Source organism: Bos indicus, chromosome 7 (genome assembly GCF_029378745.1).
Source record: "Bos indicus isolate NIAB-ARS_2022 breed Sahiwal x Tharparkar chromosome 7, NIAB-ARS_B.indTharparkar_mat_pri_1.0, whole genome shotgun sequence".
NCBI classification, from domain to species: domain Eukaryota; kingdom Metazoa; phylum Chordata; class Mammalia; order Artiodactyla; family Bovidae; genus Bos; species Bos indicus.
In genome coordinates this window covers 53,800,240-53,825,300 of record NC_091766.1, presented here as the reverse complement: position 1 = coordinate 53,825,300, position 25,061 = coordinate 53,800,240, and the positions used below count along the sequence as shown (strand labels likewise).

Here is a 25,061-nt window from a genome sequence, read left to right as displayed (position 1 = left end):
AGGGTATTATGCTAAGGGAAGTAAGTCAGACAGAGAAAGACAAATACTTTTGATTTCACTTACATTCAGAATCTAAAAAACAAAACAAACAAACAACAAAATAGAGACATGCATAAAAACAGAACAAACCAGTGGTCACCAGAGGGGAGGAGTGGGGGTGGGGGTGTAAAACAGGTGAGGGGGATTAAAGAGCACCTAATTCTGGCAATAAAATAAGTCACGAGGACATAATGTACAGTATAGGCAATATAGTCAAGAACATTACAGTAACTCTTGGTGACAGATGGTAAGTTGACTTAGTGTGGTGATCATTTAGTAATATATAAAAATAGTAAACCCCTATGTTATACACATGGAACCAATACGGTATTTTTAAGTCAATTATACTTCAGTAAACCTACGGTTTTGCCCGTGTTCTCTTCCTCTTTAACCATCTGGTATGGCCAGGGAGATGGACTGTGTGAGACATGCAACAATGCTGGGAGAAAAACCTGTCCATGTGACATGCCAAGCAGTTTAGGTGGTAATTCAAGTGAGAAGGAAAAGTGTGGCTCTTAAAGCAGCAAAATGTTAAGGTTATCTTTCAATAGTGAGAAAAAGAAAACCCAACTAGCCTGCTAGACTAAGAGGCAGGTTTGAAATGGGAAACCCCCATTTGCTTGGTGACCTAAGGAAATGTGTTCAAGTGTGTCTAGTTCTGGGACTTGGTTAACCAAGCTCGCACCTTCACTCCTTCAACCACCCATGAAGGTGATTCTGGGCCCAGGGTGTGTATGAAGACATGCTCTGAAGGGAGACCACAGGCTCCTATCAAGAGCCAGCTCATAAAAAACAGAATCAAGCATTCTGGGGAACTGAGCCGTGCAACCAGGTATTAGAGAAATATCTGAAAGCAATGTTTGTTTTTTTCTATTTATCATTACAATGGTCCCACCAACTACAAAACAATGCATAATAGAGTTATCCGGGCATTTATAAGAATTGTGTTTCAGCAAACACAACTCTTGTGACTACCTAATATTTTCACTTGCCTGGCAACCTTTGAATGATAGCCTCCAATTTTTCCTTAGACTGCCCTCTCCTGTGACATGCGGTTCTAACAAGAAGGTTAGCTGAGTACCCAGATACCGCCTCAGCACAGAAGTTGAGTGCATTACACAAGGGAGGTCACTGCATTCTCTCTATTAGAAACACTAACCTGCAGTGGAACCATAAGAAGAAAAGGTGGTCAGAGGCGAGACATTCAAAAAGTAGTGCTCCAGGGCCAGCATGAGTTCCCTGGACACTTTCTACCCTTTAGTCCATTCATTATTCGACAAATACGCAAAGCTTTGCTGCAGGCAGTGTCGTGGCAGACAAATTTTCAACCTCAAACTGTTTACACTTCATTGAGAAGAAAACAATAAATAAGTCAAAGACATAGTGTATTAGACGGTGATACATGCTACGGAAAAAAAATCAGCAGTGTTCACTGGAGCTGGAGGCTGCGATTCCAGGGCAAGACCTCACTGTAGAGAGAGAGGAGGTAGAGCGGGCAGAGCAGTTCTATGGATTAAAGGACAGAAAGAATCCTGCAGTACAGAAAACGAGACTGAAAAGGAGCAGCCAAGGAGACAGAGGGGAAAACGACTGGAGCCAAACCCTTCTGGATGCAATTGCGGATCAGCTCTTCTGCCCCAGTGATGGAACTACTTTAGGGAGGAGCACTGAGCGTTCCTCTAGCACACATTGGAGGGAAAGTTAGAAACATGGGCACAGGCGTCATGGACTATAGACATCCTCCTGTCGTACCTATTCTGTCAATGAAACAGGAAGCGTGATCTGAGAGAACCACCTACAGAAGAGTAAAATGGCACAGGGACACGGAGTAGGATGCAAGGCACGTAACTGCCCTTGAGGTTGCGTTCCAACATCTGATAGCTCAACTCTGTTTTCGGTTACTCCCAGAAGACTGCCAGTAAATTCCCTTCTTTTTAAAAACTAGCAACAGTTGACTTCTGTTGTTTACAAGCAAAGATCTAATACACCAGTTCTTCCTTGAGGCCTTAAGGTTACCCCATTTTCTCACTGAAAGTCTGAGTTTAATGAAACTGATTCTGTTCTATCAGACTATGCATCTCCAGGTGCATAAGAGTCGTTTGCAATGGACCAACCAGCCAAATATGATGGGTTCCTCTACCTCTTACTGAAAGAACCAAGACATATTGATTTATACTTATGATACCTAACTGGTAGCACTAAATCAGCATGCTAAACTGCTTAAAGAACAGCATTTCAATACATGGGAGAAAGCAGGAAGGATTGATACCGAAATTCAAGTCGCCTTAACGTTTCTTCAAACCCTCTTTTGAGTTAAACCGTCAAAGTGTCTACCAAGACAGAATGAAGACAAACACATATACAACTGTCCTTAGAGCTCAGATTAATACTTTATTACAGATTTCAGAGACTCAGGGAGGGAAACCCACGTGAAGACTGCATAGAGGGGGAAACTGGAGGCAGAGAGAACCATTCTCACACTGGATGAGACTTTAATCTGGGAATGGCATCTGAGAGGCAGTCACGCTAAGAAAGAAGATAAGTCAGACTCTCCCACAAAGAGAAACATTTCGAAGATCACATCGAAGACTGGGAATTTCCAGACCGTGAAGACTAAGACGAGTCCTCATGATATAACGTGTTGTTCCCCCTCCAGGAAATTAAGAGTTATTAAACTGCAGCAAAGACAGCTGCTTCTGAGATGAAATCAGCCTTGCGACCCCAAGAAACAAGAGACTGAGGGTGAGGAGTCTATAACCTCCCGTGGAGATCAGCGCCACACAGCTTGTTCTTTCACACAGGTGCGCTGCCCCACCGGACACCTGAATCATGGAAAGCTCCAGACACGCACAGGAAACACGGTAAGGCTTGGTGTAAAGTGTGACCTGAAAGCAGACAGCAACAGCTTTCTCCTGGCTGACCCCTCGCTGGCTCACCCTCTGCTAGGAAGAATGAGAGAGATGCTCAGTCCTTTGGGCCAAACATACACAAACGGCCGAGAACACAAAAGCCAAGTAAAAGGAAACACATGTACACATGCAAATCTCCCAAGTGGATCAGAGACATGTGTGCTACTTTGCATCATTCAGCCCTAAGGATTTTGCTTGCCAAGAACAGAACTGTGGAGAAAGCCCCATCCCATCAGTAAGACTTGCTTGGATATAATCATTAGAATAATTTCACCATCTTCCCTCACCTTAAGGTATAGCTCCATGACCCTTCTTCCTCCATCCCCTGATTTCTCAAATAGACTCTAAAAGTCTACATGGACTATGGATATACTACTTGCCAGATGCTCTTTTAAGAGGTTTAGGTGGATGAGTTAACTAAATTCTCACAAAGACTCTAAGAGGATACATGCTATTCTTGTCTTTAGTTTTCCCAGAAAAAAGAGCCTGAGGTGAAGGCGTAGATGATTCTATGCTACTAGGGGGCTTCTTGGGAGGAACAAGGCAGATAAGTTAATCCCTTCTTGGTTCAAGGACCAATAGCTGCTCATCTCTTGGGATCATCTCCCAAGAAGCTACCTAATGACTGCTATTCAGGACAACCAGCTCTAACTTTCTGTTAGTCAACGGTTTCCCCTTGGAGGTTTGTTTCTTTTTTTTAATACTCCTTTGCTTCCAGGCCATAGGCATGTGGATGGCAGCTTGCGTCATATCTCCCTGGGCTAACAGATAAGAGGCAGGGGCACACAGTATGTGGGTATGAGGCTATAAGCTATCAAGCTGTACCTGCATGAAATGAGTTGAAGGCTACACAAGCAGTCCCCACAGTGCTGGCTGAAATATGCACAGGAGAAGCCAGAAGAATCTGATATGCTAATTTAAATGTTTCTGATACAATTATCATGTATCCTTATTCAGATGAGAAAACTTGGGCATAAATCAGTGAAGTAATTCACACAAGGTTTCAGAAGAGATGGGTAAAACTAGGTAGTCTGGCTCCAGAATGCTCTCTCTTCACCACTGTGCTCAAGCTCCTATAGACGAACTACAATTACCCCAATGTCTGCCAGTTGCCTCACTGCAGCTGCCCTGTTTGAGCCACAACAGTCATGAGTTCGTTGAAAAACCAGTGTAAGAAAATAAGTATCAAAGATAATGTTCACTGTGCAATGCAAAGAGGATGCGGTGAGAGAGGGCTTCAATGCACAAAACAGTGCGAGTGAATCAGTCACTGACGCTAAGCCAAAGAGAGACCTTTAATGAAACCACCCCTGGGGCCAACACATAAGAAATCTGGTTCATAAGAGCCGAGATAAATGAAAGGGAGACTAAAAAGACAAAGAAAAAAGATCGATGAAACTAAGAGCTGGCTTTTAAAAAGTAAATAGAAAAGACAAACCTTTAGCTAGACTCATCAAGAGAAAGAGAGCGGAGAACTCAAAATTAGAAAAGGAAGGAAGGGAGAAAAGAAGAAGAAGGAAGGATGGGAAGAAATCTGGCTCTGGTAAGGGCTGACAAAAAAGAAATAAAGTTGTGTTCATGCTTGATGATACTCTCACTTCTGTAAGATCCTGAAATAATAGGGGGCAGCCACTGAGAGGAAGACAGCATCCTCTTCTTTGCTCCTCCTTGAATTTGAAAAGGAACTCCATAGGTGACTCCAGGGGTTCAGAAGAGGAAGCATCAGAGGTGTATCAAAAACCAGGAAAGTCTCTGAAAAAATTAACCCAAACAGAAGTGGAACAAATCAAAACAAACAAGAGAACTAAATCAAAGAAGCTCTAAGACTACTGAGCATTAACAGCTTGAAGCCAAGCATTTCCCCTTTCAGAATGGGTATTTCTTATGATGTGAAAGATTCAGTTCCTTGAATTCAGAAATTTTGTTGATATATTTTTTTTACAGCAAAAATTTGAACTTGTATCTTTCCTTCTCCAACCCTGAAGGCTGGAAGGTCACAAAAGAGAGAAATTCCTGGATTGAAAGTAAGTGACGGTCTGGCAAGTAGGCTGAGTAAGGCTTGAGTTCTGATGTCACCTGCATTTCCATTAATTTAAAGTGCTAAAGTGCTAACGCCTGTTTGCTTCAAAATATGTGCTTGTCCTCTTTGTAGTAGCCCTTTAAATAGATTTTCCTTTGGCTCCACTAAAAATAGCTAGAGAAGGTCCTTTGAGAATTCCATTCTTAGTCTTAAAAAAATGCACTCTCTTCCCTGCCCCATACACATAAACAGGCCTGGAAGCAGTATCTCTTACTTCTTCCAGGGACCTCCAATCTATCAAAAACAATAAATCTTTCAGGATTAAAACAGAGCTGGTCAGGGAAACAATTTTCCCAGCCCATTTCTGCTTGTTCATTATGGGATCACCAAATATCAAGGTCTTCTTTTGGGATGAGCAGACAGTCAGGCCAAGGGCTGAACATCCAAGTGTCTACCCAGGGTCAGGCAGGTAGGGGCAGGAAAGAAATAGGCCAGGCACAATAGGGACTATTGTTGTTGTTATTCGGTTGCTAAGTTCTGTCCAACTCTTTGATTGCAAAGTTGGAACTCTTTGCAATCGAAGAGTTGGACACAGCCGGAACTGTAGCATGCCAGGCTCCTCTGTCCTCCACTATCTCCCAGAGTTTATTCAAATTCACGTCCGTTGGGTCAGGGATGCTATTTAACCATCTCAGCCTCTGCCACCAGCTTCTCCTTTTGCCTTCAGTCTTTGAACTAGGCAAACTGAAGAAGGCATGCCCAGGGGGATAGGGTGTAGCTCTCACTCAGTTCCAGCCAATTGCTCACAAGAAGATTGAAGTTTTCCAAGTAAAATGACCCCTGTTAAAAATGCTGGAAACCTGTCCAAATTTTAAAAACAGCAATGCGTGGGACAACAATACCAAATAGAGCACATGTGTGGGCTGCTCTGGCTGGAGGCCCTTGTTTGCAACTTCTAGGTAAGACACAAAGATAAAGGAAGACAGACTTCCTGTCCCCTGACAGCTTATGACCCAGTAGGAGTGAGAAGCTGCACACCCTGTAAACTGTCCCCCAGGGTGAATGTGATACACATTAAAAGAGGAATAAGCAGAGGCTATGGGAGTTCAGGACAGCACAAGGGTACTTGAGGCAGAAACAATTCTTATAGGCAGCAGCATGGGAGCTGAGGCTAAAGAAAAAGGGAGACTCTGGCTGGCAGAAGCTGGGGAGGGACCTTTCCTAACACAGGGCAGGGAAGGAAAAGGTTGAGATGGGTAATAGGTGCTTCATGCTTCTACCCAACAAATACTCAGGCATGTTCACTGTGCGCCGGGCAGTAGAGATGCAATGTGATCACAAGCGATGAAGAGGAGGCTGCAAAGTCTGAAAGTCCCAGTCCAGACAAGGCCTTGGGAGGCCATATCCAGAGTTCTGTCTTAAGAGCAGGGGGAAAGCTGCCTTTGAAGTCTTTTTTAAGCAGGGGAATCACATGTTAGGATCTGCAGTGTTCCAAGTTTCCCCAGCCACAGAGCATGCATTCTGTGGCCTGGCAGGGAGCCAGAGCTCCACCAGCCAGAGCAAGCTGGGAAGCAGTCTAGGGAAGAGATGACGACAGCTTGACCTAGGCTGGCAGTAATGGACATGGAGGAAACTGGATGGATTCACAAGATAGTGAGGGGTTAAAATCACTGGAACGATCCGTTCGGGATAGCAGTCAGTGAAGCAGAAGCCAAATAGGCCTGGAGAATGTGGCCAACGTGGCTCTGTGGGGTTCTCAGGCCACACCACCCGTGGCCCAGCAGCCAAGCAATTCTGTGCCGGCAGCAGTGGGTGTCTAGTGGTTACTAGAGAGAAGAAGGTTCTGAAGCCAGGGTGTATGGCTGAGGAAAGGCTGCCAGAGAAGCTCACAGGAGCTTTTCATCTTAGAAAGCCATCATCTCAAAAGTACTGTTTTCTTTTAAATGTGCTTTATAAAATTCCACACCTATTTTGTTTGGACTAGCCTTGATGGCAAGGGAATAGGAAGCACTGCTCATGTGTTCAACAACTCTTCAAGAAACTAAATCTTCTAGATTTGGGGTGAAAGAAGAAGGAATAGCAGAGTATCTGTAAGATATATGCTAATGTCAAGTATCCACTTCTTTACATTTTAACCTTGAGAACTTCAGAAATGATAGTGAACTACCAGGGTCCAACCTCCTTGGTGCTAAGGCCTAGCAATGATTTTCTTTATAACCACAGGCATCTTTACAGGAACCCAACTCACTCTGCATGTAGATTAAGGAAATGTAAAAAAATCCTTCATAACTTGCAGGGATGCCTGGAGGTACTCACACTAGATGGGCAACCCTTGATAACTTGTGGCAATGGAGTCTACATATTTTGACGAAGTCTCACTTGTATGCCAAGCATCTGCACCACAATATTCCATGCATTCAACCATACTGCACTATGCATATAAATAGTGCATATTTAGTAAAAAAAAAAAAAAAAATTCATATATAAACGAACCCACACAGTTGAAACCCATGTTGTTCAGAGGTCAACTGCAAAGCCCTTCTGCCTCTGGACAACCACTCATACTCATATGCAGAAATGCAATGTAACATCTTAATGATCTCGAGAGGGGCTAGCCAACACAGTGAAGTTGGCTGTGAGCAGGGCCACGGAAATAATGCAAGTACTTCATGAGCCAAGAAATTAACCAACCCTCTGGACTTATTTTGTGTAATGAGACAATAGATTCCCTTGTATTGTATAAGCCACTGTAAACTGGATTTTCTGTTTCTTGTGGCCCAAAGCATCTCAAATGATACAGTACTTCTTTGGAGAAGCAAGAAAAGGGCTCCCTGAAAACACCCTAGGAACGAAGGAATAGTTGCTTCAAAACAGAAAAGAGACTAAGATTTATGTCTCAGAGAGTGTTTTGGGAAAACCAGCTGTGAAAAGGTATTGTTAAGAGCCACTCCAGATGTAAGGAGAGCGCTTTGGAATCCTCCCATGCAGCATAAACACTGTAATAAAGTTCCAGTGAGCCACTGTGAATGCTATGTGTGGGGATAGACAACATACTTGGAATCATAATAATATGTAAACATCAGGGAACGACCATGAAATTAGTCTTTATTATTCATCCACTCTTATTTCCTTCTACATTTATAAGACTGGGGATTTTTTTCTTTTTTCTTTTTTTTTTTTGCCCCCTTCCTACCTGATGAAAACAGAGACTCACATGATTGGAAGGGGAAGTCAGGAAACCAGGCTTAAAGAGGTTAAAAAATTTCCACAAGGTTCCACAGCCAGTTGGGGGCAATTTTCTTTATTATTAAAAATTCTTTGTGGGTGATTTTAGAACAAAATCATTTGCTGAACACTCAATTTAGTGAAAGGAGAATTGTAGAGACACGGGAAATCAAAACTGATTTTTTTTTTTTTAGTAATTACATTACACAAGTAAAATCTACTTTTTGAACTTGTTGCTCTGAGTTTCTTCTTCCTTATTTCTAATAGCCTCCTAAATTCCAATCCATTCCTCCCAAAATCATTTATCCCTCCTAGAAAACCCCTTCATATGGCCATTCTCGAGCCCAGTGATTCTCAAAAGATTGCATCTGGTTTACCGGGAAGTAAATCAGAAATGCAGATTCCCAGGCAGAGTCCAATTTAAAAGACTAAGGGTGGGGCCCAGCACTGTCCATGTAAACAAGCTCCCCAGGTGAGTGTAACTGTGCTTTGAAGCACATGACTCCAGACTGTAGGCTTGAGTCCATGTTCCAAATAGAAAACATCTAATTTTTACAGTAGATTTAAGCTGGAACAACAAAAATATGTGCAGAGCTGCCTATAATTTTTAGGTTCCCTCTGAGGTCTGAAACTGACCCAAGAGATCTGTGATTGGATGAACCCTGGTAATCATTTGCATGAGGTTTGGAGTTTTCTTTTCTTCCTTCTAAGACTTTTTCCCCTGGAATGCATTTCTAGTTGGGATTAAATACAAAATGTCTTAACTCTTCCTCCACAGCTAAAGGAAATCAATTTTAAAAAGTGTTTCAAGAGTGCTTTAAAAAGTACACAAAATATCTTCCCTTTGAACCAGACGCCTGGGACATACAGGGCAAAAGAGTAGGCAATGAGAGAAGTAAACGCCAGGTCTTCCAGCAGAACCAACCCTGAAACTAAAACTTAGAAAGGAAGCTGACTGTGAAGTAAGTGGACCAGAGGAACAATAGCTCAGGCATATCCTCGGATAAGTTTGAACCTGAGAAAATAGGAATGAAACAGACAAACCTCTTGTCCCTAGTTAACTTTCCCTTCTTGTTATATTTTAAAATAGGACAGTGTCGTAAGTGAGAATAGAGAGTTTATGTGGAATCTTAGACCTCCTCTGGGTGCCAAAAGACTTTCTTCAAACCTAAATAAATACTCCTTACTGGATTCAGCATGCATGCAGGCTAAGTCGCTTCAGTCGTGTCCAACATTTTGCGACCTATGGACTATAGCCCACTACGCTTCTCTGTCCATGGGAATCTCCAGGTAAGAACACCAGAGTGGGCTGCCATGCCCTTCCCCAGAGTATCTTCCCAGCCTAGGGATCGAACCCACGTCTCTTATGTCCCCTGCATTGGCAGGCAGATGAGTAACACCACCTACTCATCTCCACAAGAGATTTTAAATCTAGAGCCGCCAGAGACCAAGAACACAGCACACTGAGAACAGGAGTCTGTGTGTCCTACCACCAGCTCTAACCAACTCCCACTTACAACCATGAGGGCAGGTCTATATGTAGATTTCTTAATGATTATATGACAAAGAACTGCCACAGAACCTCACAGGACCAAAAAAACATCGTTGTTAAGTATCAAAGATAATACAAAATGCTCCAGAAATGCTATAAAATAAATAACTCCAGCAACAAAATTGGTTTAAATTTGTTAGAAGGCAGAAAGTCAAGGTTACAACTTTAACATACACATTCCAGCTGTACTTCTCCTTGGCTTAGGAACAAAGACTGAACTTCATGGGGTGGGAAGAGAAGAGGGTGGAACCAGAGGGACAAAGTGAAGCATCCACCAGAGATGAATAACCTCAAGGATTCAATACCCACCTTGAGGGTTTTGGATTTTTTTAATTTCTATTTATTTTTCTTTGAGGATCTCTAACGATCCTCAGGGCATTTTAAAAATGGGAAGATTCAGTTCTGGCTCTGCTAGATCACCACTGACTCTTGGTCTCTCTCAGTCCAATTAAATTCTCATCACAACTGCACAGCTTGAAATGCCTAACTTCTTTCAGCTGCTTCCTATCCTTTCTCCAGCTGCTCCCAGCAGGTATGGAGGCCTTCTAATACCCAGTGGCCATAAAGCAGTCACGAATGAGCAACACCACACATACTTGGCCAGAGGTTGTACCTAGAACTTTCTCTGTTCTGGTGCAGTCCATTCAAGTGTATAACTAACATCTAAACTAGCTTTTCCGTTTCGCAAATGCCTGACTGGGTTATGTGGAACAGGCACCACACGTCATCTCAGAGAATCTGGAATTACTTTTTAAAGCCCAGTTCTCATTATTTTCAACACACTTCATCAGGATTCTTTGACATCGGGGTTGGGGGGGCATTCCCCTATTCTCGGTTATGCTTAATTGTTTTTGAACATACAAGTTTGACGTGGTATGGCAAGAAAAAAAATGTGGCTCAAAATAGAATATAGCAACCCTTGACTCTGCCTGACTGCTTCTCAGCAGCATGCAAACCACTCTTGTTTATTCATCATTAACATCTGAATAAATTTTATGGTAACATCTATACTCTCTCTCCAAAGTCAAGTGCTCAGTAGAAATATAGAGCTTCCTGGTAGCTCAGCTAGTAAAGAATCCACCTGCAATGCAGGAGACCCCAGTTTAATTACTGGGTCAGGAAGATCAGCTGGAGAAGGGATAGGCTACCCACTCCAGTATTCTTAGGTTTTCCTGGTGGCTCAGCTGGAAAAGAATCCATCTGCAGTGAGAATGTCCTGGGTCCAATCCCTGGGTTGGGAAGATCCCCTGAAGAAGGGAACGGCTACCCACTCCAGTATGTGGCCTGGAGAACTCCATGGACTATACAGTCCATGGGGTTGCAAAGAGTTGGACGTGACTGGGTGATTTTCAGTTTCCACTTTCACTAGTAGAAATATGAAAACAAGCCATCATAATCTCCCTCAGCAAAGTATTTACCCAAAAGACATGACTTAATGGCAGAACAATGCATGCATAAGGGCTGGATTTACAATGTATCAGTTCCACAGAATGTCGAATTTACCAATTCAGGTTAACTGTTACAGTCTGTCTTTTCTTAGACTGTAGTCTCCAGTCAAGAACATCCATCAAAGTCAAGAGAAGGTTGGAACATACACATATGCAGTGGCTGATACAACAAGGGGTATCAGCAAGGCCAATCCCAAACAGGTCAAGCAACAGTAAACACACAAGAATTTCCAACGGTCCCAAGACTATAAGTATTCCTAGCAGGAACATCAAGTCCCCACTGACTTCCTCAGAAGGCAAATGGGCATTTGCCAATTCCTCTATTTTTTATACTACTTCAAGGGTTTTAACATACGTAACTTTTAAATTCAATGACATTATAGAGAAGAGGGAGACTACTACCCATATTTGACAGATGAGGAAACTACGGAATTGAGAGGTCAGTGGCTTGTCCAGGGCTAGTTAAGTGGCTTGTTAAGAACAGAATGAACTTTGGAATTCAGGCCTCTTTATTTCAAATCCAAGGTCTCTTGGAAATATGGTAACATATTCCTGTTTGCCCTCAATCATCACAAGAACATGTAACTGCTGAAAACTCTGCTTTGTGATCTGGTAACATGGACGACACACTTCTTGACTTCGATCATCACAAGGCCTGGCCATATGGGAGCCTCCTCAGCCTACCCTGCAAAGCACCCCCGGGTTGTGCTGCTGTGACCCACTGGAGTTAACATTTCACAGATTTCTTTCCTATGCCTTCAGCATCCCTGATGCAACAGTGAGAAAGGGAAACATAAGCAGAACCAAAATCAGTTTCTGTGCTAAGATAAGAACTTTCCAGGGCTGAAGAAAGACGGGCAATCAGTCATAAACCTACTTTGCCAAGTGGTTCATTAGCAGCTGTAGCATCTGCCGGTTTTTCTCTGGGAGCCGATGAACAAGGCTGTGGATTTCAGAGACCCGAGACTCCTGGTTCTCCAGCTCTGCAAAGGAAGGAGGGAGGTAACACTGGATCAGAGTTACAGCTAAATCAGTTTGCAAGTCAAAAATCAGTGGAAAATAAAAGTGGGGCACAAGAGAGAGAAGATTTCTCACAGATAAGACCCTGTTCTGTGTACTCATGACTAGACTGACTGGATCTAGAAGTGCTTTTAATAATGCTTTCCATGACAAAGTTCATGAAAAAATAAGACTGTCCAAAAAATCAAGCCAAGACGATGACATAAGGAAATGGAACCTCCTCACTCAGGAGTGGGAATAAATTTGAGAGTGGCTGGCTCCCTAGAGTGGCAACTTTGTTTCAAGGAAGGAAGGAACTTTATACACTCATTAAGTGATGAACAAATTGTACCTGAACAACACTGCAAGGGTCTCAAATATCAAAATAACATCTCAAGACTGCATCAAAGACATCAAAGGAAATGTCCAGTTATTTCCAAGTCACATGAAACAACCAGCCATGGAGAAGAAAGGAATGGCAGATAAAATAAGGAAATGTTTCTGCCAACCTGTAACCTAAATCGTGATCTGTCACATTCTAATGGTTGCACTTGGGTACGTGGCTTCATGTCTCTGGGAAACAGATTGATGGCACTCACCACACCTATTTATAGCTCTGAGGTGAGTTTTAATTAAAGAATGGTTGCTATGAGTTTGAAATTTCTCTGAGAAAGAAATCACATAAACACCATCTTTACTTTCAGCCTTCTCCCAGGTCTTTCTCCTGTTTTATGGGGGCCACTCTGCATGGATAAGGCCACCAGGACACAAGGTATTCTTTAAAGAGGCCAGTAGCAGCTACCAGTGTAAACAAACTCAGATGGCTTAAAGGAAGCAAGGAAAAGTACATACTATGGACATAACAGCACGGTGGGGATTTGTGCCAGATTTAAATCTGATAGAGAATCTTACTTCCCCTTACAGGAGCCCTGCCCCACATAGAAAGATTCCAGTATGCTTAGGGTAGCTTGCACCTAATCCCTATGTATTTTAATACGAGTAATATAACGCCCAGGCTTGCATGATATAGCTGAAGACTGACCAGAAGCTGTAAATGCCAGCCATGATGGAAAAGAGGACTGAGAAGTTATATAAACGGTGTCGGATTCAGGGAAACATCCCGTGCTCAATTTAGGTAATGGGCAAAGTCTGAGTCGTTCCGAAAAATGTTACCTCCAGGGCCGGCAAAGGCCCCAGGAGTTCGAACTCCAATAATCAAAACTACAAAGTCCAATTTGCTTTTTTCACCTCACCCCTTCCCTGTACCACTACCCCCCAACTACTCCCTTCTGAAGCTTTTCCCCTCTACTGTAAACTCAGTACGCTCACAAGGTCCTTAGCAAAACCCGACTGGGTTTTGCTTTCATTCTGTGACAATCTTATGAGTGTGAATGTGGGTAGTTTACACACAGAATACAAGGGGTTAGGTAATACTTATTTGGGGATACTTTTCTTTGAAATAGACAAATTTATCCCCTTTCCCTTAAAATTGTGGCAAATAGAAAACTTACTTGCTGCTTTAATGAAACTTCTTTGAAACTGGTACATCATGAGTGGTCCTGGAAGCATTCTGGAATAAAAGGATATACACTAGTCAGTTTAACAAAAGCAATCCTATTCCCACTACCCACTGTGTTACATTTCTCAAAGACAAAGATCATGGGCAAACAAAAGCAACTCAGTTTAGTTCAACTTAGTTTCCCCTTTGAGAGGGTCCTGAGATTTCACCTGAAATGTTCATTCTTTCTCCTTTTTTAAGGGAACAGACAAAACTTACGTTTCACAGTCACAAACCAGAAAAGTGCTAATGCAGAAGTCTAGCACAAACTGAGAGATTTCCTTTTCAGTCAATGACTCACCCACAACAAGAGCATTTTAAGATGTGCCTGAAATACAGGCAACTAACCCAACATTTGCAATCATCAGCTCTTAAACTCTTGTCTTCCTGGCAGCTTGTTATTAATCACTTCATCTGGAAACACTATGAGAGACTTTTGTAGGGGTTTTTATAGCAAATTCACTATGGAGTATTGCTCCAGTATGCCAAAGGGTTAGAACCCTTAGTATTAGGCATGACATAATCAAATTTTACCTGCTATCATAAAAAATATATATATTTTATACATACTATTAGCTAATCAATATCAAGATGCACAGATAAGTGCACAGATAACCTCTAGCATCTAGGCTTTATGTAATCTATTATGGTAATATTTGGAATATGTTTAACTGTAAACTTGAGTATTTTTACTGATAGTCCAAACAATAAGCTTCTCAACAGATTATCTATGGTCCTTGGTTCAGATTTCATTTTATTTTCATTGGATCCCCTGATTCAACTCTTAGTCATCACTTACATGACATCTTATTCTTGATACCAAGAGCCTCCCAGCAATTCCCCAACAGCCAGTAAAACTGGCATCACCAATTCCTTTTCTGTGGCTTTCGAGCCAAGTAAATCTTAACAAACTTGTACAAATGCTTATGTAATTCACCATTATAGTTCTCCTCTTTCTTTATGACTAGACCCCCCACTTTCCTGTTCAAGAGGGACCACAGTGGAGAACTATAGCATCCCTATGCTTCACATCTAGCATGCCTTTCAGTCTACTTGGAAACTGAGATGTGAGCAGCTAGTCAATCACCCACTCCCTTAATAACCAAGGGAAGGGTAGGAGGCAGCAGGAGTAACACATGTATTATTACAAGAAAAGCAGTCTTCTTGTCAATGAAGTCATATTTTCCAATCTAAGCAGAAGGAGTTAAAAAGGAGTACCATTAAAGTTCTCATTTTTAAGGAGCAACATTAGCAATACACTGTATCCATGCAAGGTGTAGAACTCTCAGAATACACAGGGTATGTAATCACGCATTCTCAACACAATGGGATACGTGATTCCTTGTTTTCTTAGCTGATTACCCAAGCATTACAGGAAATACCATATTTGAGGCTCTGTTAAAGGCTGATCATCAGAGTAGCTTCTCAAAAAGAGCAAAGCTTCCTAAATCACTCATGGCACCGTTGCACAATGGCAATCCATCAACTCTGGATGATTTATAATTGGTTTGACCAGCTGAGCTAATTGCACCCACACATAAGCTGTTTCCACATCTCAAACTCCCACCCAACAGTCCTCTGGAGGCTGAAAATAAAACTGCTTTCTTCTTGATTGCATGATAACAAGCTGGCACCATGCCCTGCAAATGGAAAGTCCCTACCTTAGGTAGGTCTTCAAAGCGCTAGTGATGGTCTTTATCTCCCACTCGGCACAGATATCCATTTCTGTTTCAGAAGCTGTTTTGGGGTCTAAAGAGAAGACAAGACAATGGGTAAAACAGAGCAGAAAATATAGCTAAAAGACAACCATACATAAAAGCATTCAACCTCCCTACTAAACAAGGAAATCCAAAGTAAAAACAAAAATGACAGCTAGTTTTTCCTGACGGAATTATAAAACTGTTTAAAAATCCAAATATCTACTGTTGGCAAAAATGCAGTGAAACTGATCCTCTCAGAAACTGCTGGACGCAGATGAATTAGTGCAAGAGATGTGAGAAGAAATTTGGCAATATATATCAAGTCCTAAAAATGTTTATACACTTTGAAACAGTAATCCCACTTCTCACAACCCATCCTCAGGAAATAAGATAAGACATGAGAAAGTTACATACACTCAAAATGTCCAACCTACGCTACTCTTGATAACACCAGAATACATTTTAAAAGAACAACCTAAACAGTCAATGATAGAATGATTAAATTAATCGTGGTCTATTCCTGATGGAATAGCATGCTACATTTACATGAAAATGATAACTACATTGCAAAATGGAAAATGCCTGAATTATCATGCAAAGTCAAGCAAAAAAAAAAAAAAAAGATTTAAAGTTTTGTGAGAAACTCAAATGAATGAAAGCTGAAAGGAAATATTGTAAAAAGAAAAGCGTGGTTGGAGAGTGGCAGAATTGTGTGTTTTTTTTTTAAACTATGACTTGATTCCATTACTTATATATTTTAAATTGCCCTAAACCAAGATGTGGGGAAAAAAACAAAACAAAACACCATAATTATATCAACTCCTGATCATTTCTTCGTTTCTTCTGTGTATACTTCCAAACAAATCTGTGTATTTCAGATAAATGTATACTGTAAAAGAAGAGATAATTCTTGTAGTCTTTCTGAGCAACACACAGGCAGGCAAGAGAGGCAGAGGCTGGGAAACATGAACTGTTTCATAAACCAGCAGAAACCTGGATTCTCGCTGGCAAGAAGTCAGAAGCACAGTCTCTCAGTGCATTGAATGGACAATCCAACTTCTAGCAATTTGCTTCCCAGCTCCCATTGCCATTTCTTTCTGCACAGCAGTTCAGTTCATTTTTAGCTGGGCTGCTACCCTTTTCTTACACCTACTCCCCATGCTCAGGTGAGGCCCCAGTCTTCCAGGTTGGGGGGTGGGGAGAGGATGAGATGTCTCTGAACCCGGGGACTGGTTCAGGGATGGTCCAAGACCTAAGCCAGGCCAGTCAGCATGAAGTCCAGGACTTCTCTAGGAAAGAAGAAAAGGCACTCGCTGTGCACCTGGGGGATGATACTGCTGCTCTGAATGCCACCACGTGGAGCCTGAGAGTACAGTCTGACAGACAAAGCCACGGGGAAAGGCTGAGAGTCTGGATGACATGGTTTGAGCCCCTGTAGATCACCATGCCTTTTTAATCAAATGAGCCAAAAAAGTCCCTTTTTGCTTAAGCCAGTTAAGGTCAGGTTCTCTGTTCTTTACAATCCAAAGAGGTCTAAATGCTGTAGCAGGTAAATGGAGACAGCAACCAGACTCTCTCTTTCTGGACAGTCTCAGAAGAAAAGAGGATCCTCCTGCAGGACCCACAGCCTTGCAGCTGGAAATGAGTCCACAGGTGGGCATGACACATTTTCCATTTACTTTCATCCTAGTAAGAAGAGGTCAAAAATCATGAGTGGCTTAAGGATTTAGGCCCTAATCCCCAAGTAAGGGCACAAATCCAGTTGGTATCTACTGCTCTCAGTGTGTTCTGACAGGGCCCTGGTTCAGTAAATGTTTGGCTCCGAATGGCATAACATTAATTCTTTTCTGGCTTTGCCATCTTACACTCCCTTAACGGTTAGTTTCTTCCTGTGGAAGTGTAGGTACCAAACAACTTTGCTTACCATGACCTTCCTCCCTCCCCATCCCCAAGACACATGGAAAGCTGCCACAGTGCATGGTTCTTGGAGGCAAGACAAACGTTACTGTACATTTTTCTGAGGAACAAACCAACTTCTACCCAAGAACAGTGAACATGACACTAAATAAGCAGCAGTTGGCAGGTCTGGGAGTTGTGAACTGTTCCATGAACCACATTTAGCAAACTAATGATTAGCTTCCACTTATTCGGGCTCTGTAACCATAGGAATATTGTGTAACATTACAGAGAGGAGAGTCAAATTACAGCCAGGCTAAAGGGCTTTTTATAGCACTGATGAGGCAAAGTTCATAACTTGAGTACGTTCATTTTAATTCATTTAATGTCCAAACTAAATTGAATACAGCCTCCCAAACTACCCCATTTTCAGAAAGAACTGATACCCCTCCCTACCAAAGCGCCCCTCACTTACAGAAGCTTTCTGGCAGCACCTGCATATGATACAGAGACATAATTGGCAATTTCCTTCATAACTCAGCACATTTCTTTCCACCAGGTCACTTGCTGATTGTGGACTTAGTAACACTGACCTAAACTAGAGGAGCAGTCCAATGTACAGAAAGGTATCACATAGGTAGAGGCATTTCCTCTTCAACCTACTCCCTGCATGAATTCAGAAAAGTAGGAGATATGGGTTGGAAGTGATGGTTACAAGGGGGGAATGGTCTTAGAAATGTCATACTGGATCACAGAAGATCCAGTGATCCACTGTTGTGCTGTTGACAAAGTTACTAGGGATCTTCTGGGTGAAGGGATTAGGAAAGTCACCAATACATGACTAATCTCCTAACGCTACATTATAATGTATGCATATTAAAATATTTTCTCTTTAACTGTGAAGGTAATACACGCATGGGGTAAAAAAAAAAAAAAAAACACACACACAAAACAAATACATATACCTCAAAAGCAAAACTTCCCCTGCTAGAGGTGACTCAATACCAGTTTTGTCACCAACACAGTATGCTAAGGCTAATGCTAAGTCGCTTCAGTCGTGTTCAACTCTGTGCAACCCCATAGACGGCAGCCCACCAGGCTCCGCTGTCCCTGGGATTCTCCAGGCAAGAATACTGGAGTGGGTTGCCATTTCCTTCTCCAATGCATGAAAGAGAGAGTGAAGTCGCTCCAATGCATGAAAGTGAAGTCGCTCAGTCGTGTCCGACTCTTAGCGACCCCATGGACTGCAGCCCACCAGGCTCCTCTGTCCATAGATTTTCCAAGCAAGAGTACTGGAGTGGGGTGCCATTGCCTTCTCTGCCAATACAGTATATTAACGCATGTATATGGAATTTAGACAGGGTAATGACGATCCTACAATCAAGGCAGCAAAAGAGACACAAATGTAAAGAACAGACTTTTGGACTATGTGGGAGAAGGCGAAGGTGGGATGATTTGAGAGAATAGCACTGAAACATGTATATTACCATATGTAAAACAGATGACCAGTGTAAGTTCAATGCATGTAGCAGGGCACTCAAAGTCAGTGCTCTGGGACAACACAGAGGGATGGGATGGGGAGGGAGGTGGGAGGGGGGTTCAGGTTGGGGGGACACATGTGCACCCGTGGGTGATTCATGTCGATGTATGGCAAAAAAACAGCACAATATTATAAAGAAATTATCTCCCAATTAAAATAAATTAATTAATTAATTAAAAACAAAATACCAGCTTTGTGCATGTGTATGTGATCTCTAGCAGTGTGTACATGAACAAGCAGTTAAGTGACTATGTACAGCTTTCTAAAACCACAAATGGAAGCACCCTCTAGACGCCATTCTGTGCACTGCTATTTTCATTTCATAATATCTTAAGAAATAGTTTGCTATTAGTAGACAAATGTATCTAACTCACAGTACTTCACTGTACCATACTTAACGCCCCCATTCAAAGAGATTCAGGTTGTTCCCTAGATTTTGCTATGGTAAACAATGATATAAACCACTGTTCCCTTGTAGATTATCTTACCTACAGAAAAAATTCCTCTAAGTGGAATTTCTGAGTCAAAAAGAAAGTGCATTTTTAATTTTGAAAGATACTGTTCAACTACCTCTCAGAGGTTATACCATTACATTTAAGAATGAGTGTGACTCCCTCAATTCCTTGACAACAATGAAGAATCAAACAATTTGATCTTAGTCACTCTGATAGGTTAAAGAAAAACAGGTCATCTACTTTAATTTGCATTTCTGTCTGAGCAGGAAAATTGAGAATCCTCTCTTGCATGTGTGTTTTAAAGTCAAATTTACTGAAGTATAACTCACCTTTTTAAAGTATACAGTTCCATGATTTTTGACAAATATATATATTCATGTAACCACTGCCACAATCAAGATATAAGTCATTTTCCTCACACCCTCTCCAAACTCTCTTGTGCCTCTTTCTCCACAGTCACTCCCCTCCCTCCATCTCCAGCCCCTGGCAACCCCTTTCCATGGCATAATACTCATGAAATTCACCATGTTCCTGCATATACAAGTAGTTCAATCCTTTTATTACTGAGTAGTTTTCAATTTTATGGGCATATCCACTGCCTAGTTGAAGGAATTTGTGCTGTTTTCAATTTTTGACTGTTATGAATAAAGCTGCTATAAATACTTGCAATGGGTCTTATGAACTACTTTTTTGTCTCCTGAGTAAATACTCAGGGGTAGAACTGGGTAAAAATATGTAGGAGTAGGTCATATGGTAAATATGTTCAACTTTATCAAACCTATCAAATGGTTTCCAAAACAGCTGGGCTACTTTGCATTTGCAGGAGCTAACAGGAGAACTCTAGTTGCTGCATATATTTGTCAACCCATGATACAACCATGTGTTTAATTTTTAAATTTTAGCTCTATTAGGTATGTAGAAATAACTCATTTTTAAAATTTGATTTTCCTTAATGACTAATGATGTTGGTCATCTTTTTATGTGCTTTTTGGTCATCTATATATTTTCTCTGGTGAACTATTTGTTTAAATCTTGTGTCCATTTTAAAAACTGAATTGCAAGTTATTTTTAATACATTCAGGCTATAAATCATTATTAAGATATATATTTTACAAATATTTTCCCTTGATTTGTAACTCGTCTTTTCTTTTTCCTAATATATTTTAAAGAGCAGATTTTTTTAAAAAAGGATAAGGTTCAGTTAATCAGATTTTTCTTTCATGGTTCCCGCTTTTTGTGTTCTAGCCAAGAAATCTTTTCTAAAACAAGATAGCAAAGATAGATTCTCTCCTAAATCTTGAAGTTTAACAGTTTTATCTCTTAGGTTTAGGATCATTTGCCTATTTTGAGTCAATTTCTGTACATACTTTAAGATAAGGGTTGAATTTCTTTTTCCTCATATAGATGTCCAATTACGTTAGTACCATTCGTTGAAAGGATTGTCGTTTCCCCCACTAAACTACTTTGACATCTTTATCCAAATTAAATGACCATATATATGTGGACCCTATTTCTGGATTCTCTTGCCTGTTCCACTGATCTATATGTCATTCCTTACCATACAGTCTTGAATTTCCTGCATATAAACATTAGTTGTATTTTGTTTTTTGTCTTTTTCTAAAATCTTGAGTCTTTCACAATATTCATTCTCCATTACATCTTTGAGAAAGATATTTATGTACATATACTATCTTCGCTAAGAATACTATCCTTTAAGTCTAAAGAATTAAGATTTTTTTCTGTTTATCCTATAGGCAATTCTTTCAAGACTAGATTCGATGCTTAGCAACTTGATAAGCAAATCTGTTTATCAAATTATTTTCTGATTATAAAAGCTGTACCTCTTAAAAACTTTAATCATTTTCCATATCTAGTGCTTAAGAATCCAGAATATCTATAGCCACATCTGTTCTAAGACCCAAATGCTGTTGCTGTCTCATGTCTCTGTCTTAGAAGAACCTGCCTGAAGCATCCCTGTAAGCAAAGGTGACGGTGGGTGGAGCAGAGAAGAAGGGGAGTGTCCATCTGTGGCCTCCGTTCTCTAGGAACTTGGGACTGTGGTGAATAGTGCCCTTACTAGCTCTCAGATGGGTCAATCCTCCATCCAATCAGTATACTAGCTCCCAGTTCTGGTCAGCATTTGTCTGCTCTCCTTTACTGTTAAGTAAAATTGGAAGTGCACAATGTCAGGGCTTCTTCTCTGCTAGTCTTCAAAGATTTGGGGCCGTTTCTGCAAGCCTTTACATCTTAGAAGTTGTCATAAGCATATCTATTACTTCAGCATTTCTTCAGAAAGAAGCTTTGCTTGCTTTTATTTATGATACTCTGTGAAGGGTGTGAGAAAGGAAAGGCACAGAAAAAAGGCCCCAGAGGAGTCAGAAGGATGGTTCATGGTTGGATCAGAGTTCAGAGAGTGAGGCACGCTACTGTGACCTGGTGCTTTAAAGCATAGCAATTCAAACCTTCCATGTGTTCTCTGTAGCACTAACCTTAAATATTAGTTAAAAAAAACACAAAACCCAAAAGACAAAACAGGATAAAGTTACAGGATAAGAAGAAAAAAAAGAGCAACACTAAACTTGCATTCCCTCAACATCACTGTGAGAAACTATAAAGACACACACACACACACACACACACACACACACACACACACACATACACACACACACAGGGACAGAAAGTTTCAACAGCACAGAAAATAAGGCTCACAATCAACATTCTACTTGTCCCTAGAGGATCATCCACCAGGCAGAGTTCAGGAGAAGCCCAGAGGAAGACCCACCTTGGGGAACTATGTGATGGGTGACTGCTTTCTGCCCGCTCTGAGGTACAGCCCACACTACCCCAGGGAGGGGGGCCACGCTGCGCTGCACCCATCCCACCACAGCACAGCTCAGTGTCGAGACTGCAATCCAGGCAGTGAGATGAGACTGTGACAGAAGTGGAGGTGTGTCTGCTTATACAAAAGGAAGTGAATTCAGGAGGGGAAAGTTCTAGAACAAATATGAGAATGACAAATGAATAACCACAGCATACTTCAGATTAACCAGGAAGTAACTCCACTTCACTCACAACCACGACCAACCAGAACCAGGAGAAACCTTTTCATGAGTACAGGTAGGTCCACACTAAATGAAAAATTTCAGAGTACCAGAAACGTGGATGGAATCATGTATAATAGTGCTCTAATTTCATGTGACAGGATGGTTCTAATAGGAATCATGAAAACAGCAGCAGAATAAGGAGAGTCTACTCACAATGAATTCAACTGCAAAGGTTTATAACCACTCTGTGTTCAGGTGGATTTAAAAAGAAGATTAAAAAGCTGATAAAATACTTGTTCACATAAAACACAGAAACCAAAGCACTCAAAAACATTTCAGAAAGCATCTGTTCTACATTATAAATAAAATTCAGAAAAATATGGATGCTGTGAAATAAGACATCAAAGCAAAAAAAAGACACATTGAAATAATAAAGGTGAAATGTAGAAGGCAGAAAGGTAGAAATGAAAAGAGCTAAAATAAGTCAGTAAAAACACTGATAATTCAATTAACAAATTAAAACATGCATTATAAATAGCAAAAAAAAAAAAAAACAGCCCCAAAGAAATTAAAACAAATGGCATGGATATGGGGTGCAAATTTTAGAATGTTTGCTTATGATGCAAAGAATCAAGACAGAAAGCAACATTAGAAAGATGAAAAATGAAGATAATTTATGTTTTTAAAATATTAAGAATTGAAGAATTCTTAATATTAACAAACAGAAAGAGAATTTGCTTTTCTTAGAGAATTTGCTTTTCTTTAGAAAACCATGTGTGAAAACTCCTTCACTGGACCCCAGTATGTATAAGAGAAGGACTAAATGGTGATATTTAAAGCAATGGAGGGACTTCCTTGGCAGTCCAGTGGTTAAGACTTAAGTGATTAAGGGTGTGTGGGTCTGATTCCTGGTCAGGGGCCTAAGATCCCACATGCCTCTCAGCCAAAAAAAACAAAACACATATCAAACAGAAGCAATATTATAACAAATATAATAAAGACTTCAAACAAGGTTCACATCAAAAAAAACATGTTTAAAAAATAAAATAACAGAAAGGGAAAATTTTCCTCCTCATTGACATATGGTTACTTGTCAATTGCGTAAGTATTTGAGGAAAAGGAGGGTTAGTTTTCATTCTTCATGGATATATTTCACATGGATTTTAAGGAAAACAAAATTTTTGCAGTCCTAGAATGGGGAAGGTCTTTTAGGCACGATCCATCTATGAAAAAGACTAGGACTTCATAAAAATATTATAAATATTCATAAGACAAAACAAAAACAAAAGTACCCATATAAAGTTCAAAATAAATTATAATCTGAAAGAAAATATTGGTAATATAGCTTCCATATATAAGAATGTCTTAAAATTAAAAGATGAATACATCCATAGAAAACTGGCTGACAACACAAATAGGCAATTCATAAAAGAATAAATATCAGCAAGAAACCTAGAAAAAAAAGGCCAATCTCACCCAGAATATTTTTTTAAATACTTATAATTTATATGCAAAAAAGTAACAGAGAATGGTGTGTAGTAAAGGATACTCTGACAGCAAGTTTGGGAATATCAATTAAAGGCCTTAAAAACATGTACATACCTTGACCCAGAAATTCAACATCTTAAACTCTAAGGAAATAATTAAATATGTATATAAAATTTAAAATAACAACAGCTAGCATTTATTGACTAACATGTAGAGACTTTGGACTCAGCAACCCACAGGCATCTTTTATTTAATCCTCTCTTTATTACAGAGGCAGAGGCTATTATTACAGATAATGAGACAGAAGACTAGATGGGCTTAAATAATTTGTGCAAAGTCAAATGGACAAGCAGTTTAATTATAACTTGCTCAACTCCAAAAGGCATGCTCATAACCTATGCTATCCTGCTTCTGTGGGGATGATCACCTGAGCACTTTCTAGAATCATGAAGAACTGAAAGTAACCTACAGATCTGAGAAGAGGAGGCTAATTAAAATATTATAGTACATCTATACAATACGTGACCAAAAAAACCCCACTATACTTTAGAAGAATGTAACAGAAAACAGACATTATACTGTTATGTGAAAGAAGATTGCTAAAAAACAACATATATGCACCATGTGATTTCTTAGCATTTTTTGTTATATGATGGAACACTACATTTAAAAGGTGACAGTAATATGATAAAATAGTCAATAAAGATTATAGTCTGAAAGACTTTTATTTCTTCTTTGCTACTATGACTTTTAATCAGAAAAAAGTATTTAAAATCTGTACATGAAGAGACAGACATATACTGAACATGCATAGACAGAGCTATCTATATTTTTTAAATGCTGAGTCTAACTTTAGAAAGATTTACCTTCACTTAACATTCAGGGGGAGAAAAAAACCCAACAGTACACACATGGAAACCACTCTATTTCTAAGCAGCTGTAAATCTTCTTCCTCTTGACGCTCTTCAAAGACATGGATCAAGGGCAGCTCTTGGGATGACACTAGCAGAAGGCCACAAAGCATATGCTATGAGAAATTCTGGCAGGCATTCTTAAGAAACGTGATTCTGCAAAATACAGTGTTTTCAAAGTCTGGCTCTTCTATTCCTCCTCCTACCTAACATCCCCCAACTTGAAGCAATCAAAGGAAGCTTCTGGTTTTGCTTAATTCTAACTCTCATTTTC

General features: G+C 40.5%; 1 protein-coding gene across 4 annotated transcripts in view; it reads right to left on the bottom strand.

Moving 5' to 3' along the window:
• Positions 1-25,061, bottom strand: part of ARHGAP26 (Rho GTPase activating protein 26) — a 473,350-nt gene that overhangs the window by 149,302 nt on the left and 298,987 nt on the right. For all 4 annotated transcript variants that reach the window (XM_019965158.2, XM_070792123.1, XM_019965159.2 and 1 more), the window contains exons 15-17: positions 15,412-15,499; positions 13,704-13,762; positions 12,071-12,176 (exon numbers count right to left, since the gene is read on the bottom strand). In XM_019965158.2, coding sequence (XP_019820717.1) covers positions 12,071-12,176; positions 13,704-13,762; positions 15,412-15,499 — 253 coding nt within the window. The remainder of the gene's footprint in view (positions 1-12,070; positions 12,177-13,703; positions 13,763-15,411; positions 15,500-25,061) is intronic.